Source organism: Clupea harengus, chromosome 23 (genome assembly GCF_900700415.2).
Source record: "Clupea harengus chromosome 23, Ch_v2.0.2, whole genome shotgun sequence".
Classification (NCBI taxonomy): Eukaryota; Metazoa; Chordata; class Actinopteri; order Clupeiformes; family Clupeidae; genus Clupea; species Clupea harengus.
In genome coordinates this window covers 7,444,646-7,466,922 of record NC_045174.1, presented here as the reverse complement: position 1 = coordinate 7,466,922, position 22,277 = coordinate 7,444,646, and the positions used below count along the sequence as shown (strand labels likewise).

General features: G+C 47.3%; 1 protein-coding gene across 1 annotated transcript in view; it reads right to left on the bottom strand.

Moving 5' to 3' along the window:
* Nucleotides 1-22,277, bottom strand: part of myocd (myocardin) — an 87,001-nt gene that overhangs the window by 943 nt on the left and 63,781 nt on the right. The window contains exons 4-16 of the mRNA XM_031561533.2: nt 14,867-14,932; nt 10,078-10,133; nt 9,567-9,642; nt 8,841-9,014; nt 5,875-6,056; nt 4,653-4,757; nt 4,150-4,475; nt 3,601-3,754; nt 2,208-3,341; nt 1,798-1,944; nt 1,272-1,400; nt 601-658; nt 3-239 (exon numbers count right to left, since the gene is read on the bottom strand). Of these exons, the coding sequence (XP_031417393.1) occupies nt 3-239; nt 601-658; nt 1,272-1,400; nt 1,798-1,944; nt 2,208-3,341; nt 3,601-3,754; nt 4,150-4,475; nt 4,653-4,757; nt 5,875-6,056; nt 8,841-9,014; nt 9,567-9,642; nt 10,078-10,133; nt 14,867-14,932 (2,844 nt within the window). The remainder of the gene's footprint in view (nt 1-2; nt 240-600; nt 659-1,271; nt 1,401-1,797; nt 1,945-2,207; nt 3,342-3,600; nt 3,755-4,149; nt 4,476-4,652; nt 4,758-5,874; nt 6,057-8,840; nt 9,015-9,566; nt 9,643-10,077; nt 10,134-14,866; nt 14,933-22,277) is intronic.

Below are 22,277 nucleotides of genomic sequence, written 5' to 3'. Positions count from 1 at the left end.
GCCGATCTTGAGCAGGACGATGTCGCCCTGCCGACTCACGGGACTGCTCAACAGTGCCTCAAGGTGGCAGTCCCCATGGCTCACAGCGTGCTCGAAGGACATCTGGGAGGGCGACATGTGGCCATAGTGTCTATGGAACTTGGGCACGGCGATGCCACTGGCACTGCCCGCTGACACTGTAAGGTGAGGCACAACTTTGGTTACACAGGACCTCTCGTCCTTGGCGTTAGCCGGCATTTCTTGGAAGAGAAAGGGAAGGCGAGGAGAGGGAAGGGGAGGGGATGGAGGGAGGGAGGGAGGGGAACATAGCACACAGCACAGGGGATTTAATGACTGTGTCCAGGCCAAGGCTGGAGTTCATTAAAGGGTGATATATAACCCTTGTGACTGAGGGTGGCAATCAGTGGGAGGTCAGGCTCGAACGGGTTTCAGTTTCAAGACAGTGATTCATTTCCATCAAGACATGGAAAAACACTTCCAAAAATACCATTAAACACCTCTGAAATTACAGGCAAAACATTATAGTTAATCTAATCATAAAAGGGTTTACCATATAGCAGATATATATTGCAAATGTGAACGTAAAAGTTCTCCACTCACCTCCACTTTCAATGAGTACGTCGAGAATCTCATCCATCTGTTGACTTCTAGTCAGTTGCTGAAACACAGGAAGGTGTTTGAGCTTCAATCATTCAAGCCATCTGTGGCTGAGATGTTTGCCACTGGCTGATTTGTATTTCTACTGCTAGCAAGCAGGACATTTAAACTTAGCAAATAACTATACAACTTCAAGGTACTACTATGACCTGCAATATGGGTTCACAAGTTCAGTTTAGTAAATATGGACATGCCAATGAGCAAAATATACTTCCTGTTCAAATCGAAAGTGGTGTGTTTAGTCTACTTCAATTAATAGTGTACTGTCTAACCATGTTATCACTAGCAGATGCTGCTGTTATGATTGCAGCGTACACAGCAGCTAACCGCACAGCCATCCACACTACTGTTTCATTTTCGCATGGCATGGCCTTCATACAGCCAGTCAGGTCAACAACACTTTGTATTAGGGTGCAGGGAAAACTTAGGGCCGGTGGTGCTAAGCTAAAGCGCTATGTGAACCAGCTAAGCTAACAATGGAAGTTGAGGAGTGAAAGCTACGTAGTGATTAGCAGTTAGCTGTTAGCGGGTGGTGCCCAGAGGTGGATCGAGGAGGGGGGTTGGGGGGGTGGGGTGGGGGTTGCGCAGCGTTAGGGGAAGCTGATCTGTTTTACCTGCTTGACTGCATCCTCATAGCAGGGGGGCTGTTTAATCTTGGATGCAGCGGGTTCTGAGCTACAGAAGGCAGTGGAGGTGATGGGGCACTTGGGGCCGGGGTGCCGGGGTGAGTGCATAACTGCCATCTACATGAGGAGATAGACGGGGCATGATGTTAAAGGGTGGATGAGAGAGGACCGAGAGAGATGAAGCTGACTGTCTTTGGATGGGGTGAGAAGGAGAAATACAATGAAGAAATGAAGTTGGCAGAGGAGGGGGATGAAATGAATGTATGTGATTGTGATATGATTTGTGAGTAGAGCTGTTAAAATGAAAGGTAGTGAGCGATACATAATGTATGTGATTGGTAATCCCTGATGTTAACCTTTTACATGGTGAAAGCGCACTGAAATGCCGACTGCCCCGAACTCACACATTTTGATGAATCCACCAATAGTTTTATGGCGATAAGTCAGCATATACTCAAATAATTCTGTAAGCTGATTTCCTTATAGTTCTATCTTAACTGTCGTTATCACACACCTTGGGTTGCATGTGGGGGCTTTTGGCTTTGGAGGTGGCTCTTTCATTGAGGCCCAAATCAGTTGGGCTGGTGTATATGGCCTGCAGACCTCTCTGGTCAGAGGGATAGGGGCAGTTTAAGGACTGACTGACGTTCTTCTGCTGGATCTGTGAAAGAGGAAAACACATGGGCATGTGTTAGCTCGGGTCAAAGTTTCTTTTTACTTATCGTTACAAAGTCAGGAGTAAGATAAGCGCACTTCAGTTTGCACTACTTGTGTCATAATATACATAGAGAAATATTAACTATAAGTATGTTTACCATTTTGTTGTTTGTATTTTAAAATCAATACTATTTTTCACCACATATTGCATACTATTATATTATATCACACACAGTTTTCAACTTGCCAATAAATAAGGTACTGTACCAGCATGTTGCGAGGCCTGGTGCCGCCTTGGGAGTGGGCACAGCCATCCCTGCCCATTGGGGGCGACATCATGTAGGGGTGGTTGGGTGACGAGGACAGGCTGTTTGGCTGGGGGCTGCTGGAAGTCTTGGTGCCCGGTGAGTCTTGTGGGGAACACTGGGGGCTGAGGAAGGCCGAGAGGCCCGAGGGGCTCCGTGATGGCGGGGCTTCCGGGCAGCGCGGCGGGGCTCCCATCATGCCACAGTGCCCCATGCCCTCCATGCAGCTGCTGCTGCTGCCGCCGCCGCCACCGTTGGGATGCCCGGCGCCGTTCTTCATGGTCTTGGAGGCCAGAGGGCAGCTGGAGGCGACGTGCTCCTGCTTGACCGATACATTGGCGTAGAAGTGCTGCATCTGGTTGGGGTTTGTGGGGTGCAGGTGGAGGCCGTGCGGCTGCTGGCCATGATGAGGGCCCAGCGGGGTTCCCTGGGCCTGGTGCAGCGGGGGCAGATGTGGAGTAGCTGACGGAGGAGGAGGAGGGGTCTGGTCCTGGAAGCCGTGGGTGCGCTTACGCTTGTGCAGCTGCATGCGTAGCTCCTCCACCTGCCGCTGCTCCTGGTGCAGCTTCCACGTCAGCTCCTCGATCACCTTCTGCTTCTCCACCAGCATCTTGTCCTTCTCGGCGTCCAGCCCTGGCCCACCGTCTCCTCCTCCGCCTCCTCCGCTCCCCGTCCCGTGACAGCCACCGTTGCTTCCTCCTCCTCCGAGGCCACCCACCAGGCTCTCGTCGGCGCTCAGTTGGCCCGGGGAGGCCTGGAGGCCGAACTGCGGCGAGGACATGGTGACGTCGCTGAAGCTGTCCGGCAGGGAGCCGCTGACCGACAGCTCGGACGAGGCGGGCGAGATGGGCGGCGTGGAGCTGGTGCTGCAGAAGGGGTAGTAGCCGCCGTGCGACATGGCGCTGGACGAGCTCGGCGACTGGTAGGAGGACAGCGAGCCGGTGGGCGTCACGGGGAACGTCACCGTGGTGATGTCGCCGGCCTGCGAGGGCGAGCCGGAGCAGTCTCTGAAGGGGCGGAGCCGCTCGATTAAGGCGGTCTTGGTTCCTGACACTGGGAGACCCCGGATTCTCAACTGTTGCCTTAGCTCAGACACCTTTAGAGGCATAGCAACACAATTAATATCATGATGCATGTTTGACCAATAAAAAGCAGGCAATTGAAGAATAGGTTAGAACAGAATAAAACTGTATTTGTGACAAAACTGCATTTGGTAAAAATAATCTAAAAGACAAAACACATAATTTATTAAGTATTGAATAAACTGGTGTAGTCTATTCTTTATACATCTCTGCTCATAATTTGTGGAAAAAAAAATGTATATGTATGTTTTATGTATATAAACTGACACATACTTTTAGGTCATCGAGATTGGGAGGCAGAGGCCCGGGCTTGACAGGGTTGACAGTGGTGGGACTGCAGTAGGTGGTCTTCACTGGAGACGAGGAGCTGCTCACTGTACTGCTAGCGGCACTCGAGCTACACGTGGACAGCTGCTCACTGGACTGCCTGAAGGACAGAAGGCCATGCAGCTTAACAGTCGCCCAGGTGGGAGAGACAGTCATGAACCTCTCAGAAGAACACGTATCAGAGGAATGAGGATGAAGTGTCAATACATGTTATACAGAAATGTAAATGGTGCCGTCACAACAATTATCAATCAGTAATCACATTCTCTTTTAATGATAAATGTCTGGTGATTGACAATGATCTTTATCTATAGTATTTTACACTAATTTTGAATGGTATCGAATTTAGCCCCTAACTAAATGGGGAGTACATCTATAGCACCGTGTAAAGCTCAAAAGCACAAATAAAAAAGGACAGACTAAAGAAGAGAAAATAACCTGTGAAAACAACAGAAAAATTACCTCTTGTTAGATTGAACACATTTTCAGACCTACCTGTTTCCTTGCTGCTGGTGCAGAGGCTGGTAGCTGAAGCTCTGGGACTGGTGATGATGCTGCTGCTGCTGCTGCTGCTGCTGTTGCTGCTGGGGGCACTGGGAGTGCTGCTGCTGCTGCTGCTGGTGCTTCTGCTGGCTGAGGATCTGCAGCTGCAGGAAGAGCTGTTGCTGCTGGAGCAGCCGGGCGTAGGCCGAGTCCATGGGCGGGGGGGACTTCTCCGCCTTCTGGTCTGGGGGGATGTACTGGTGGTACTTCAGCTTCTTGACTTTGGGCTTGATGTCTTTGGGCTTCTTGTGGCGGTTTTTGTCTGATGTCTTAGGGGGCTTTTTTGGGGGGGGGGGGGGAGGGGAATTAGATAAGTAAATTAATCCCAAAAGGCATGGTGATTGGTGAAGTGAATGCATTTTTTGATTCATTATTATGAAGGAATTATGAGGGCCAATTGTAAATTTGTCCAAGTGCAGTTTGAGTCAGAAGCCCTCAGAGAAGGTCTGCCTTACCTTTACTATGGCAGGGACAGGGATAGGAGCTGTGGCTTGTTTGCTGTTTGATTCCAGAGCATTCTCCTCTTGACCATGATTGACAGAATCACTGCAGTGGGATCCCTGAAAAAAAAAAAATACAATAATTAACAATAATAAACTTTCTTAATTTTCACTTTCCTCAATAAAAAAAACCTCCTGCCACTGAAACGGTGTACTATTATATTATTTTGGCTGAATAAAAATAGCCCATAGAAACATATCAGGGCCATAAAAACCAACTATCATTGTAATTAGATTAGATTCAAGTACTGAGGCAACGAAATGCAGTTAGCATCTAACCAGAAGTGCAAAAGCAGGAGAGTGCAGAGTATGTGCATATGTATAGTGGTGATATAAAAATAGATAAATAGGATATATACAGTATGATATAAGTGGTATGAAGAGTAAGTAATGTCTGCTTTGGGGGAGTGGGCTATGAGATGTAGAGGGAATGGCAGCCACAGGCACATGGCCCCAGACTCCACGTGAGTGAGGACATGGAGTCTCCTGGCATCTGACTCGTTTATGAGAGCATGGCCGAAGGTTTGTCATGCCTGGAGCCATAGTGGAGAGAAGGGGGGAAAAAAGTACCCTTGGTACCCTCTCTTTCCACTTAGAAAGAGAGAGAGAGGGAGAGAGAGAGAGAGAGAGAGAGAGAGACTGGCATTCGAGAGTGGGCCCTCTGCCAAAGACCTGTCATAGACTGGGTAACGGTCTCTCAAGAGTCTGAGCAGAACACTGCACTTCCGCCTGTGACAACAGGGGGCAGACTCATCTAAGAGATTACAGTCATTTACAAATTGACAATTCTGTTGGGAACTCAGCAAGCCCTCACTGCTGAGTTACATTACATGGTTGGTGAATTCAATTCCGTTCTATTTGAACAGACACCACCCAGTTTAATGAAACCCCGACTCTCTCTTTTTAAAACCCGGACAGAAAAGCTCGCACCACAAAAGTACCTTTGCGTCAGACAAATGTTTACTCAGGTGGCCATAAGATCCAAGATCAGACGTTTTAGTTCGGTGTTATGAGTTCTGTGTTTTGTGTGTGCGTGTGTGTGTGTGTTTGTGTGTGCGTGTGCATGTGCGCGCGCGTGTGTGTGTGTTCGTGTGTGTTCGTGTGTGTGCGTGTGTGTGTGTGTGTGTGTGTGTGTGTGTGTGTGTGTGTGCGTGTGTGCAGCAGCACAGCACCTCACCTGTGGGGGGCTCGTGAGGGAGGAGGAGGAGGAGGGCGACGCGTTGCCCTTCGTCTCGGCGAGGGGGCCGGCGGAGCCCTGGGACTCGTCACTCAGGGGATGGTCGGGGGACAGGCTCTCACTGCTGCTGTCCTCCTCGAAGGCGTACGAGTCCTCCTGCTTGGGGAACTTCCCATGGTTCACTGCAGGGATAAATAAAGATAGCGGGCCGGACTGTGAGAGGAGAGTACCACACACAGGCAGATAAGTGGAGTACACAAGACCGTTGGGGAGGAGGGGAGGGGAGGGGAGGGGAGGGGGGGATGAATAAAGAACAAGGAGAAGAAGAAGACAGGAAGAAACGCAGATAATGTGAGGAGACGAGCTGATTGAAAAAAAAGAAGAAAAAAGAAAAAGAAAAAAGAGGATCAACATTAGAAAGATCTAAAGAGAGGTTCATTATTTTCATGTGCACATAAAGAAAAATAGAAAAATAATGTTGGACTGCTTTGAAGGTTTGTGTATGTGTACTGTGCACACATGCATTTCAGTTGAATGTGTGTATAAGTGTTTGGTGGCGTTTAACACAATGGGCCTGGGCATTGTTGCAGTCTGCCATTCTTTTGTCACTTGCCACCTAGTCAAACAATTGGCCTGGAGGTGCCAGGATGTAGTTGGGAAAGACTGAGTAGACCACTTCACTGTGGAGGGACTCGAGATAACAACAGCAATGAAGGGTATCCTCTATCAGCAGCAGAGGTCAGCTCAGAGGTTACTACAGGGATACTGTGAGTGTGTGTGTGTATGTGTGTGCCATGCCTGCGTGCATTTTTCTGTGAGTGAGACTGTGTGTGTGTGTGTGTGTGTGTGTGCGTGTCTGAGTCTGTGTGTGTGTTGTCAGAGAATGTGTCCCTAAGTGTGTGTGTGGTGTGTGTGAAAATGTGTAAGTGTGTGTGTGTGTGTGTGTGTGTGTGTGCATGTCCATGTTCTTGTCTGATTGTGTATTTGAGTCTCTGTGTGCTTGTTTGTGTATTTTGAGGAGTGAGGGGGGGGGGGTTGGGGGGTTGGAGGCTGAGCGAGTTTCATTCTGGTATCTCAACATGTGACTTGCCAGAAAGCACAGACCCTGGTTTCAATCATACCCCGCCACACTCCTCTATCGCACTCTTGGTCGCGAGCCGAGCGCTGGGCGGCTTGTCGCTGAACGTCGGGGGCAGAGTGACCCCTGGTGTTATTTCCTCCACCTGTTGATATTGGCCCCTGCCTGCCCACCATAACAAGACGCGGGGGACACCTGACTGCAGCCTATCTACCCATTTTGTCATCTGAGGTCACTGTGAACAGGCCCATAGCTGATTGCTGATTACTCCCTTCTCCCAGATACTCTATCTGTACAACTGCACGACTAACAAAAAAAGATTAGCAGGGGGAGTTCTGCAATGTATCCAACTAACCAGTCGGGGCCTCAGTTTAAACAGACCTGAAATCCAGTTTCCTCGTTCCTCTCTGCTCTAGTACAATTTTGTGATAAAAAAAGAAAGGGTTTGCTCTGCAAGCCATCTCTGTCCCACAAACCGCAGGGCCCTCAGTAAAACACGTTGCGGTCTTTGCAGACGTACAAACAAAGGACTCTGGGGGCATCTGCAGCTTTAGGGGTCTCGGGGCCCCGTGGACGACAGACAGCTGGGGAACAGCCATGTCTTGTCAGCCACCTTTGTAGGTGGTTCGCTGGAGCCATATAAATCATGTGTAGTCAAAACAGAGTCGGAGGGGAAAGGAGGGGTGGGGGAGGGCGAAACGGGGGGAGCCCACGTTCATTTGATCTTGAGAAAGAGGGTAGATCTAAATACAGCTGCTGTTTGTCTCCGTAAAACACGCTTCTTTTTGTAGAGGGATAATGTAAACTAACAAGCCGCCCAACCTAACGGCGGGTGGCTTATGCAATTCGTTTGCCCCAGCGAATGCAGGAGGATAGAGGAAAGAGGATGCTTTTGAGTGTGTATGACAAAAAAACAAAAACAAAACAAAACATAACATCAGGGGGATCCAATGCAACAACTTTGCTGGGACATGCAGCATTGTAAACATGTTCCAATCTAACGGTGGTGAGGGAAGGAGAACAACCCTGTAAATCAAATGTTGTTTGTTAGGAACGGGATGAAGGAGGAGGGGAGGGGGGGGGGGGGGGGACCTGGGACGGAGGGATGCTTAGGAATTCTTCCCAAACATTTCCAGAATAGCTGCGCGTTACACCGAGTGAAGCGTCAGACGGAGATGATGAAAACGTCAAAGAACCTTGACATGCAGACATGCGTTGTTATTGTTGGTCCATGGAAGCAACCGCAATCACGTCAAGACTGTTTATTTAAATCCGAGCACAACCCAACCTGAGGGTGGAATTTATGCTTTGACAAATAACTTTGTGATAATACAGTTATCCCTGTCATGTTTTGAGACTTCTTGATTTTGTTACATACCAGAATCTGAACCCCCCCCATCAGTGAAGTGATCAACATAACAAAAGCACAAAGCTTGTCTGAGATTTCCAAATATATTGAATGTCACAACAAGACTGTTCTCTGTTCGGTTTGATAAATGCCTAACAAACAGCAAAAAGATAATTTGTTCCAAAAATCCTGTTGTTATTTCAGAGGAATGTTTACAGGGATTTAGATGGGGCGTTGTTAGGATGAGCAGTGATGAATTATACCACAGCACAACTACCGAATCATTGCTCTATTTTAGCGTCCCTGCTATTGCAAGTCCAGGACAGTCTACAAAGCATGGTCAGTTTGTGCCTGGATGGATATTTTAGGACGTGTAGAGGGATGCAGATGAAGCATTGAGGTTGATTAGATATGAATGTGCGGTGAAGAGAAGGGGCAGCATTTTACACTCAAATACGTGTTTTAGTCACAGTTCTAGTCACAAGGTATTTCTCACGCAGTTGAAAAGCATTCCAACTCTTCTCATTCTCCCACTGATACCTCTCATGACTGCCTCTTTAACGGTCGAGTCGGCAGGAATGATATTCTTTTCGACCAGCTCCAGAGGACCAGGCCTGAGAGCGATTTTCTCGTTAAGGTCGTCGGCGAGCCGGGCCCGTTTTAATTTCGTCGGAGTTTCGCGGTGTGTAGGCGAGCCCTCCCTGGATGCCGAATCTGTGCGGTAAACAAAACAATCGTGACATCTATTAATCCCCCCCCACTTCTGAGACTGATGCACAGGCATTCCGCGGGGGCCACATACATGATACAGTCACAGCGAGAAAGAGAGAGAGAGAGGGTGAGCGCAAGTGATCTGCCGGTAGAGTAAACAGTTATTGTGTGTGCTTCCAAGTCGAGGCGCACCCAGAGCAATCAGTCAACGGCGACCAAGCGCCATCGGCTTACAGCGGTGGTGTCAGAATGCCTCACGGGTAAACACACATGCAGTGAGTGTGTGTGTGTGTGTGTGTGTGTGTGTGTATGTATGTGAGGGCGCGTCAGCCAAGAGCCATGCAGTTTGTTTGTGTTTGGCAAACATGTTTTTGTAAATCTCCACCGCAGTCGCAGAAATCACGTTTTTTTTTGCATTTCGAAAACATGGGGGTAGGCTGGAGGAGCGCATGGAGAAGGTTATTTGCATGCACATGTCATGATGCAAGCCTTGTCTTCGTTTAGTTGCTGTTTTGAAGCCATTGTTATCAAGAAAAGCTAAACTGTGGGTCTTACCTGGTAATATACGCATCTTGACCAAGTCTGACTTCTCTGGTCTACTTCTGATTTTATGTTTTAAGTAATCCCCGGTCTGCAAAATATTAACATAACCAATTATCGAATCTGAAATTAGGCGTAGCTTTAATGTAGTTTCCCTGGACTTTGGCTAGTAGACATGCAAGTTCTATCAGACTACAAATTTAGTTTAACAAATTACATTTTCAATATTTACACTATTGAGTCAAAGCGGTTAGGTGGTTTATTCTTTCTTGATTAAGTGTGTTTTATCTTAAAGTGTCTTTCCAATTAACTGTCAGCTAACAGTACAAGAAGATCTCATATATTGAGGTAGAGCTGTGGATTCAATCAAGTCTTTAAATGACTTCATACCATAACAGGGGAGCTGCATTTAAGCACACAATCTAGACTAGATCTCCTGCATTGCTTTTGAAAGTGAATCACTTTGTTTTCTGGTTTCTGCTGTTGTCGATGGATTAATATTGACAGTGTGGCATCTGCCTCTAACCTTGGAGCGCTCGAGACTTTTCCTCTGCTCATGGAATGCAGCTGGGCTCTTCAAGGCTGGAAAAATAAATGAAAGCGAGCTAAATAAATGTGATACACGCATATCGGCGAGTCCGTCTGCGCACACTTTGTCAGTAAATCCTACATAATTAATGTCTGGCAGTACCTGTGCTGGCTCACTCACTCAGTTTCTCTGCCTCGCACTGATTACCATTCGCTGGATAGTGGGCTTGATTGAATTGCAAGCTTGATTGCAATACGGTGGAAGTTGTGGCGAGAAGAGATTTTTTTTTTTTTTGGTAAGCTACTCCCCCCCCCCCCCCCCCCCCTTCATTTCTTTTTTTTTAGCCCCTTTTTTCTTGTTATGTCTACTAGGCTTTCATCAAAGTTTGGATATGAATCACAGCAACATTGGAGAGCGATACGTCCCAGACCTTCCAGGTGTGTTTCAAAATAAGGCCCCCAATGTGTTTTATGTTGTTTCTGCATTCTATTCAACATTCATTTTCACGTGCTCACTATGGACTAAGTGGTTGCCTCCCATTGCGATTTCAAAACCATAATCAATATGCACATCTGCACACACGGACCAGACCCACAGCTCTCGACACTCTCCCATCCACACTCCATGACGACTTAACCGAGAAGCAGAGCCAACAATCGGTTGCACTGACAACTGATTCCTCACCCCTCCCCCCCCCCCCCCCCCCATCAGTAATTAGTAACCCTGCCCTCAGATATGGCAGAGCCATTGCTGATAACGGGCTTCCTAATCTCTGCAAATGGGCCTCTGTTGCTCTGTGACCTGCCGACTGAAGTGTCTGAACCGGGGTGATTAGATGGAGCCCCTTTACGCCGTCCCTTCCACGTTAATGACCTCTGATCCCTATCCCTCACGCTGAACAGACAGGACTCGCTCGCCGCAGGTTAAAAAGATTACATGACAGTGGTACGCACGCAGTGCCTGACACGTTAATATTCATGGGAAGAGAAAAGCTACTGGCTGGTGTGGTTGTCATGGGACCAGGTTGTGTATGCCAATGCGATAGCAGGCTGGGGCTGTTCCTGCTTTGCTCCACCTGCTGAGAGATGACAGTGTGTTTGTGTAGTATGTTCTCATAGCCATCTCATTTTTAAACTATAGGCTATGGGTTACATTGAGGACCACTGCCAAATCTATGCTGTGTCTGTGTGTGTGTGTGTGTCTGTGTGTGTGTGTGTGTGTGTCTGTGTGTGTGTGTGTGTGTGAGTATGCATGTGTATACAGTAGGGGTGGGGGAAAAAAAATCGATTTTTCGATTACTCTCGATTCTCTCTAGAACGATTCTGTCTCGATTCAGAAAAGTTCATAATCGATTTTTTTATAAAATATTTTTTTTTTTTTTTTTTTACACATTCATTTTGTGTTGAAATGCAAGCTGCATCGATTATTGCATTGTTCATAGAAAGTCATAATTGTGACAAGGACACACTTTTTCTCTAATAAAAAAATAGATCTGTTGATTTTCTTTAATTATCAAACACAAAGTAGGAAGTGATTTGAGACTCTGAGTAGCAAACTCAAATGTTTTAAAAATCGAGATGCATCGATAATCATTTTATCGGTTTAGAATCGATAATCGGTTTAGAATCGAGAATCGGTTTAGAATCGAATCGTTGACCTCTGAATCGGAATTGAATCGAATCGTGAGGTGCCAAGAGATTCCCACCCCTAGTATACAGATAGTCCACCTTTACTTTGGTATGTGGCTGACCAAATACTACACAAAATGTCAACACATACAATGCACAGTGATGCTAGAGAACTATAAGCACCTGGAACACTTGCTAGGATGTAGCTGGGGCCAGTGATCCCATCAGACACAGACACAGACACACGCACACACAGAGACACACACACACACACACACACACGAGACAGCCAGGCATTTGTCGGCTGGCTCCTCCCAGGTCACACGCCGACCAGCCCTGAGAGGCCTGACTTCTGCTTTCAAGAGCCTAATAAACACCAGATGTTTCTGAAGAAATGTATACACAGCGCATACACACGCCCTGTCAAGCCTGCTCCCTTTCAACACACACACACACACACACAGACAAATGCACACGCGCACACATAAACATCAATCTTAAGAAGAGGGATTTAGTTGTAACTTGTAGAAAGAGAATGGGGAGGAAGAGCAGAGAAAATCTCTCAAAGGTTTCCAAATGATACCGTGGAGTGGTGTTGATGTTGTACTCTTACACTTTGAAAGATCTTCTGGTTTTTAGCCTACCTAATGATAGCTGAGTATAGCAGGTATACCTAAGGTATAGCATACCTGGGTATAGCTGAGGATACTTAGAGCCGCCTTAATCTATGGGGGCATAAGTATTTGCCGGCAGCAAATGAGTTTAAGAATAGCTGAAGAACCAGGTGGACTGGCATTCAGTTGTTGTGGGGAAGCCTCTCAGTAATGCTTGGCTGTATCCTGAGGTGTATTTGTTGTTGTCTCTGGTATTGTCATGTGTCCTAACCCATCGTGAGTATGGAGGGGGGTGGGTCTGGGACGCCAGACGCCACTGTTGAGTCTTTTGGAGGTGTCGAGGGCTTAATTCAACAAAACACTGAAGAAGGAAGTTTCCCACTTGATAACTCCAGTGAAACGCTCACAAAGGCATCTTTCTTGTTGTTGTTAGGTATGGTTAAGTATCAGTATGATGATTGCAGTTCACCCTGTGGGCTAGGCCTTAGGTTAGGTTGTTGGGTGTGAGTACAATAGCACAATGAATTTAACATTGTTTCCTGTGCATAACTAAAATTGTTAGCTGGGTTGGTCCCGACGATATTGCCAGAGGCAACAAGAAAATATCACAGGTCAAAACCATAAAGGCAGAATATTCCGGAAAGATTAACTCTTGAAACGGTAGTTTTGGACGTATAGCCTGAGAAGGGAGTGACCAAGTAAACCAAACAGCCGTGCATCATTGGAAGTGGACATTTTAATACACGTAATAAATATAATAATATTATAAACAAATAATATAATACCACTGCGTAACATTCAGTCTAATCCATTAATGTTCTGAAGACCTCAGGACAAATGGATCGCTCTCATTTAAACCAATTGAAAATAGTTCTTTGCAAAATCCTTTCAAAGGTTCACAGACCAATTAGGTTTGAAGCTTTTTTTTCTCTCCTACTCCCTCTTTAGCTTTTATCTCTGGCAGACTCCGAGAAATTGATAGGACTAGGCTGGCCTCTGGATTCCTTTCCCGCACACACTTACTGCCGGTTATCTTAATGCTCATGGCTTTCTGCAAAAGGCCCAAACTGTGCCAGAGACACCATTCAACAGGCCCCTTTTAAAAATACCCCAATCCAAGTGCAATGATACACTGTCTGCCTATAGAATAGATATGCTCCAATGATACACTGTCTGCCTATAGAACAGATATGCTCCAATGATACACTGTCTGCCTATAGAATAGATATGCTCCAATAGCTCTATAGGGACACTTTCCTTGTGCAACTGAAAAGGAAAAAATGCAGAATCCACTTATACTGTAAAGATTAAGACAGCAATCTAACTTTTGTATTATTATTATTTAATTACAAAACATTAGTCTTCCATATCTAATATGTTTTAGTGGACGACTGAGAGGGCAAACAAATAAACATTCTATTGTTAACCTCATGCATAACCTGCAGTCATCATCTGTAAGTGCAAACAAATGGGACACTTTAATCTACCATGGCACATATGTAATCACAACCTCAATTAACTAACCATGTTATCACCCCCAGGGCAGTAACGGGCCATTGAGCCAACCAGGTACATTCAGTCTGGGTTGGGGGGTGGGTGGGGGCTGGGCTCATGTTTGGGGAGAGAGGGTGGGGGTGGGGGGTGGGGAGGGCTAATTTAAAGCATTGTCACATAGATCAACTTTCACAAGGTGTCAGGGGCCGCTGGGGTTGGGCTGCTTTATCATGGGGTAGGTGCGTGAGGCACACTGCCAGGCCAATGCCACGCACTGCAGGAAGGGGGGGGGGGGGGGGGGGTCAGGTTACAGATGTATGAGCCTGTCTGAACGGTCGGTGCATGCATCCTAACAGATATGCCCTCACAAACACACATACACGCTCACACACACACACACACACACACAAACACACACACACACACACACACACACACACACACACGTACACACACGCGCGCACACACACACCACACAAACACACACACACACACACACGCGCACACACACACCACACAAACACACACACAAACACAAACAAACACACAAACACACATACACACACACACAGCTACAAATGATACACAAATCTGCACACATGCACACACCAAACATACACACTGACAAATAAACACATTCACCTACTTGGAAATATACATACACATACCCAGACATTCACTAACACACACACACACACACACACACACACAGTCACACAAAGTCACACTGAGTAGATAAACATGCACAGCATAGTCGTTTACATAGACTCTCCCACACAGACCCACAAATGCATACCACACAAACTCTCTCTCTCCATCTCTCCCTCCATCTCTCTCCATCTCACCCTCTGCTGCTCTTCACACACTGAGGGCCAGGATGACGCATGCTATGACGCTCACTTGTCACACTGAAGACGTGCTATGACTTCACAGAGCACCAGGGGAGGGTTGGAGAGGGGAGGGGAGGGAAAGGGGGGGGAGGGAGGGGGGGCGGGGGGCAGATTGGGGGGGTGGGTTGCTGAGGGTCGGTCGGAGAAAGGTGCTACTCACGAGGCATGATGCCCTGGTCTGCCAGCTGTTCCCTCGTCCTCCTCTGTTGGAGCCTCAACTGCAAGACTGTGGGGTGTGGAAGGATGAGATGGAGGGAGAAAAAGGAAAGAGAGAGAGAGAGAGAGAGAGAGAGAGAGAGGGAGGGAGGGAGGGAGAATGAAAGAGAGACAGAGAAAGTGAGGAAGAGACAGACTGAGTCACTGACTCACTTCAAAAGAATGACCTGCACCCCCTTTCCATGGCTCTTCTGGTGTGGCTGCTAGGAAAATCTGCGGACGCTGGTGTGCGGTAGCTAACCACACCAGATATGCACAGGGAATGTTTTCTCTGTGTGTGTGTGTGTTAGTGTGTGTGCGGTTTTCTTTGGGGGGTGGGGGTTATGAGCACAACCTGAGGGAAACACGAGACGTCCCGCATGCGGAGACCAGAGAGGGATGGGAGGCGAGAAAGGGGACCCCTGGGAAAAGTCTGTGACACTTGTGGCGACGCAGACGACTGACTAACCCCAGGAAACATTCAAACTAGGATGAAGGGAGTGAGAGAGGGGAAAAAAACCACATGGAGAACTGAAGCCGACAACATAAAATATGTTTTAAAACAGGATGCTGGAGTATGTTAAACACAGCTTCTGGCTTTTAAACAAATCGCACTGGTGTGTGGTCCAGAAGGGCGTGGGGGGTGGGGGGTGGTGTCATAACTGATAAACCATGGGCGGTTAGTCACCCCAAAAGTGTTTTTTTGTTTTGAGTTTATGTATCTCTCTCTCTCTCTCTCTCTCTCCAACATATTCAACCTTGAAGTTGTGAGTAAGTAAAAGCATCTTTAATAGACAATCATTTGTTTTTTTTTATACACTAGATTTTAAGCATGTGTAAGTTCAATAGCTGTAATGTCAAACCTAAAGCTAGCTCACCTGTCTGGATGAGACACTGCTAGAAATATGCTGCCGTTCATTTGTCCCTGTAGGCAGACGACCTGCTTTCAGTGTTATCAGCACAGATCAAAGAATTTTTCTCATTTCACCCTACCTGAGCAAAGGCCCGCTCGCAACATCTGCTTCTCTTTACATTACACACACACACACACACACACACACACACACACACACACACACACACACACACACACACACACACACACACACACACACACACACACGCTACAAACTCAATTACCCAGCGACCTCACTGCCGGCTCTGATAGACACTCGTCAGTCGTACATGTGGACTGCTTCACCTCAGAGCGCTCTCCAAGGCCACATTCTATTAGTTCACCTGCTTCATTCCAGGGCAATGAAACCCTATCTGCCACAGATATTGCTGGGATGACTGTCACTCTTCCTGGGGCACCATGGGTGGGTAAGGGGGAGCTGAAACACCGTCAACCCTCTGGGACTGCAGTACGTCTCAGCCAGGGCAGACGCGTGCAAGTGTATGCAAGTGTGTGCAAGTGTGTGCGAGTGTGTGTGAGTGTGTGTGTGTGTGTGTGTGTGTGTGTGTGTGTGTGTGTGTGTGTGTGTGTGTGTGTGTGTGTGTGTGTGTGTGTGTGTGTGTGTGTGGGGAGTGCTGATAGGGAGGGCCAAATCCCATCACCGATGATTGCTCTCAATAAGACTGATCACAGCTTTTAAAGACACGCTGGATCGTGTATCACTAACTGCAATGGGAACCAGATGGTTGCGTTAATGGCTTAAAAATAGCTTGGGCCAGTTGTCTGCCGGGCATATACCTGCACAAACAGCATACTTCTTACAACAGGCTAAAGTGATTGAAGGCAATTATGTTAGACTGTCCAAATATTATTACTGCTTTTTCCCCCCCTCTCTCCCGAGTAAATGCTGTGAAAGTCTATCGGACAGCTTTTACATCATGACCTCACTAATGAAATATATAAACAAGCATCCTAGTCCAGCAGACACACACACACACACACACACAAACACAGTCACACACACACAAACACAGTCACACACACACACACACACACACACACACACACACAAACACACACACACACACACACACACACACACAAAACCTACACATTTACCCCCACACACAAAACCTACACATTCACAATCTCATACGCACTCAAAAATACACACACGACACACACAAAAATACACACACCTTACACATACACAAATATATAGGCTACATACACATTTAAGTTCGTCGGACTCCTGAGCAGGTCAACCTGAACACTCAACTTAAAAATAACTGACCAGAACAACTCGAATACTCCAACTGACAATACAACTAACAGCCACATACCAGTGGCATTGGTGGGATGTTTCCATCCTTCCATCAGATCACCGGGGCGCTGGGCAATTTGCATCAGTTGTTGCCCGACTTAAGTGGTCTGGGTGACTCAATGCAGCCATAAGCTAAGTTCATGACAGCCCCCTAGCAGCCGTTGCCCAGCTGTTGCCATGGGAGCAGGAGACCCTTGCCGTAACCCACAAATGTGCGCCGTCGAAATGCCTCCCCGAACTCCCTGTTGTTGGCAGCGCATTTTTGCTGGGTCAAGGACAACTATTCTTTAATGGCAGTGATGGTTTGTGGTGAAGATGTAAATGAGGGCATGTTGTTCTGACTGGGTTGAGGTTGGCAATTTTGGAAAGGGAATTACGCAGTAGGAAGGGGCGGGGGTTGCCAGTCGGAGGGGGAGGGGGGCAGATTCACTGCAGAAGGAACCTGGGTAGCCAATGACGACACACCCTTCAGAGTTCTTTTGAGTCGGCCACACTTTACCGCACACACGCACATACTCATAAACTAATGTAACAACACATGCATACCATGAGAACCACACACTCATATACACACACACACAATTCCCCTGTAAAGAGTTGCGTTCTGATTCCTGGTAATTCACCACGCCCTTGATGATCCTTGAAGACTGCCGACATGTTTACGATTGAGGCTCAGGGCTGATTTATCATCCGCACTCGCACACCCTGTGCCACCTGGCTCTCCACAATCATCACTGGACGACAGAACGGTGATATACTCTATCTATGAGAAGACAGCCATCTCTCAACAGGCATCTACAGTTACAGGTATGCGATTAGATACGACGCTCATGTTGTAGCAGCTTACTATCTCCAGGACAAGACAAGAGTCCTGAATAATATGTGTAACACAACATTTTAAGAAAGGTGTGAGAGGGTGCTTTACAGAGATCTTGTACAAGTGAGGAATGAAGTGGAGAAGTTACATAGTCGACCAGCTTCAGCGACCCTATCGGACTTCACAAAAGACTGGCGAAAGTGGCTATAGAGACCTAAAGCTGAACCTGAGCATTCTTTAACCAACTTAATTATTTCAGGGGGGAAATCACACTGTTTAGCTGAAGTAAAACACAATTACGTAATCTCAATCAATGTACACCCTATGTGACGGGAAGGGGGTTGGGTCCTGGCCTCTGCCTAACGACCACCCCCCACCCCCCCAAAAAAACACACACACACATAACAAACAAACACACAAACACACACACACACACACAGTGTCCGGCTGTGGTTCAAGAGTGGGAGTGAGAGCGGGATTCGTCCACAGGGACTCTAGGCAGGCAGAGATCCCTATCGCTCTCTGGCTCTGACGCTCAGACTCCCCCCGGCTAGCAGCCTCCCAGCAACAGCAGCAACAGCAGCAGCAGCGGCAGCAGCAGCAGTGGCGGTGGCGGTGGCGTCGGCAGCACAGGGCCCCCTCTTGGCCCGTCCAGTAGGGGGACGGGTAAACAGCCTCACATCTGCGGAACATTAGCGCGCTAATGTGCCGCACTCAAAACAAACGGCCTTTTAAATTTTTTTTTTCTCTTCTCTTTGCTTCTTTTTTTTTTTTCTTTCGTGCTGCCTCTCACACGTGAAGCTTTACATGTTCGCTTCCATAGAGCCGCGTAGGTCACCGCCACCGACCCCTCCTTCCTCCAATCCTCCACCAACCCCCCGCCCCCCCTTCAAAGTTGCTCTAAACAAGAAGAAGGAAATGATCAATTTTGTCAACGGTTCCTGGTGGGAAACTGCTAAGCAGAAAGATCACAGCAGGCCTTTAAATCAATCCGTCGACACAGGCAACCCTAGCTTTAAAGCATTTTGGCTACCCTCTAGGTTCCCTGTTCTAAGTCTCATAAACTTCCCGGACTACTGTCACGCGTTGTCAACAAGCACACTTGCAGGAGATACTGAAAGACGACCGATACGTCCTTTATGGAGCAGATGCAGCGTTGCCCCATTGACTCTTTTATCAGAGAGGTGGCAGCATTGTTCAATATACATAAATTCCATGAGGTTTCTTTACATACACAGTATGTGTGTCAGCACGAGAGTAAACACAACCACCATTCTCAGTACATGTGAATGACAGAGAGGGAGAGATAGAGAGAGAGAGGGAGTGAGAGAGAGAGGGAGTGAGAGAGAGAGAGGAAGGTTAAGGCAGGGGAGAGAGTGTAGGAGATAGGGGTTGAAGAAGAGGGCAAAGATAAAGAAAGCAACGAGAGCGTGTGTGTGTGTGTGTGTGTGTGTGTGTGTGTGTGTGTGTGTGTGTGTGGGGTAGAGTGGGGCAGGGGTGGGGGGGGGAGTGGGGGTTAACTCCACTCCAGGCACAGTTTGGAAACACAGGTGAGGTCACCGGTGGGTCACCCACATCACAACCAACTGATAATCTCCCGACCTCGTAGAAATAAAGTCCCGCGAGCTAAAAATACTTAAGAGTAATCCCTGATGAGAAGGAGTGCATAGATATGGCTCTTATCTGTCTGAGTCATGCATGCTTCGCCGTGATTTAACATGATGTGGAAACCCAGAATGTGTTTTTAACGACGAAACCGAAACAACTCGACCCCGCTATCACCATGATGAAGTGCACAGCCGGGTTAACAGGTTACATCAGAAGTTTTCAATCACAACGCGACACAATGACTTTTGTCATTCAGTGTTATCAACATGCATAAATGTCATGACAAAGAGGATAAACGCAGAGACACTTACCTGATCTAAATTTGCTGCGAATCAATATTGAGTGCTCGGAGCCCAAGAGTGTCATAATGCTTGGCATAAAAGTTCCAGTGTTGAGAGGGTTTGTTTTCAAAAAAGAGGCACCATCGAAGTAAAAAGAGACACTTGTTTCTTCAAAGCCATGACCTCTGGGAGTAAGAGTGCATCATTAAAAAAGCCTAAGAGTGAGTGTGAGGGAGGGGACGAGATCATGAACGCGAGGAATGCGAGAGAAGACAAAAATAATAATAAAAAAAAAACGAGTCTGTTCTGTTGTCTGTTCATTCAGAGGCTTCACTTGTCTTGAGGAAGTTTAACACACAGTCTCTCTCTCTATCTCTCTCTCACACACACACACACACACACACATATACAAAACGTGCACTAACACAGCAGACAAGCTCAGAGAGACAGCCCAGCCTGCACTGCTCAACTAGCAGACGTTGGTCCTGTGTAGCGGAGCACTGACCCTCCTCTCCATGCAAGAGAAAATGATCTGGCTCTGACGTGGGGAGGGTCTAAAAACCGGAGGGGGCTCGGCCAGCGCCTCCTCCTCCTCCTCCTCCTCCTGAGTCAACCATCAGCAGCACCAGAGGGCTCTCCCCCCTTCTGAATGCCTGCCTCATGACATACTCTCATGCACTGCATGTACACACAGACAGACAGACACACACACACACACATAAACACACGCTTAAATATATAAACACACATGCAAGCACACATCAAACATGCATGTATAAATACTCGACTAATGCACACAAACAGTCACACACACACCACACACAGACTCATATTCACACAAACACATTCATTATATTAGCAGCCATTAAACTCTCACACCTGGAGACACACATACACACACATCTATTCGCACACAATCAAACACTCACCACACACATTCATACACTCATATCCTCTAGTGGCCAAAATGGCCACAAAAAAAACCCCTAGACATATCACGATCATCAGTGTTTATACACTTAGTAAAATCAGCACATGGCTAAAAGGCCTCTCTGCCTCCATTCAACAGCTCTCCCAACATCTACATTTTTACTAACATCTAACTTTACTTTAGAGTGCTTTTTTTACATGGCGTCCAGCAGTGGGCGAATGAGATAGCAGCTTCTTGTGTGGTGCGGTTTGATTTTTGTCAGTCACTGGCGCTATCTTATCTGAAGCAGAGCATCCTGCAGGCGGAGCACAGGCAGCCTCTTCCTCCAGCTCCCACCAGCACCAACCCAGACATTTGGTTTGACTCAGACTCTCCCTCTCTCTTTCTCTTTATGTCTCTCTCTCTCTATCTCTCTCCCTCTCTCTTTCTCTTTCTCTCGATGTCTTTCTCTCTATGTCTCTCTCTCTCTATCTCTCCCTCTCTCTTTCTCTTTCTCTCTCTCTATCTCTCTCCCTCTCTCTTTCTCTCTCTCTATCTCTCTCCCTCTCCCTCTCTCTCTTTCTCTCCCTCTATTTCTCTCTCTCTCCTTCTCCTTCTCTTTCTGTGCATGTCTGCGGGCTAGAGGAGACAACGTTACATCCGCGTTGGCGACTGCCTCCGAAATCCTCAAAAACTGTTTACGCTTCCAAATCTCCAGGAGGCACAATGCACTCGTATCATGTGTGGGCTGTTTACTGGAGGACTTACGTTTAGCCACACTAGACAAATCATGACATTTGGTCATAGACTGATTGATGCACAAAAATGAATTCCGATGTCATCAGAATCCTCTAGTACTTTTATCTGAAAATCTCCACAATGCATTTTCTTCATGCAAAGGTCTCAGTTTGGAGTTACGAGTACGTTAATGGGTTGTTATTATTAGGAGTATATTAATGAAGGGGTAATACATGATACCGCAAACCATCATAGGCCCCAGAGTTGGAGCATTTGTTGCGGCTGTGAATGTTCCTCTTCATTTAAAAGGCCGGCTCACCCAACCCTGATCCGCCGATCCCCACCCCCTGTCCAGCTGAAAAGTCTAACAGCTACAGCTGGGAATGCTGCCACTAAATCGACCCCATTGATGTCTGTGTGTGTGTGTCACCATTCCAGCCCGTTGTCTGTCTGGGGTGCTACTGTCCCCTCCTGTCTCACAGTGCGCGGCTCACAGACCCGACCGCCCTCACACATTCAGCCTTTAAGAAGTCCCTTAGACATGAAGGCGACAAAGGGGAAATGGTTTATTACAACCTTTGTTTCTGCACGTTGGCATTCCCATTAGGAATACTCAGTCGGAGAGCACATTTGTAGTGCGTAGCGGCGATCAAATATTTACACGAGAACATCTTGAGTTGCAAAGTGGGGGCCGCTTTCTCGCTCTCTGACTCTCTTCTCTTCTGGCAGCATGTCTGGGGCCGTCCAGCAGCTTTCCCCTTGACTGCAGCCTGGAGGGCTTAATTAACAGGTGAAAGTGCTTA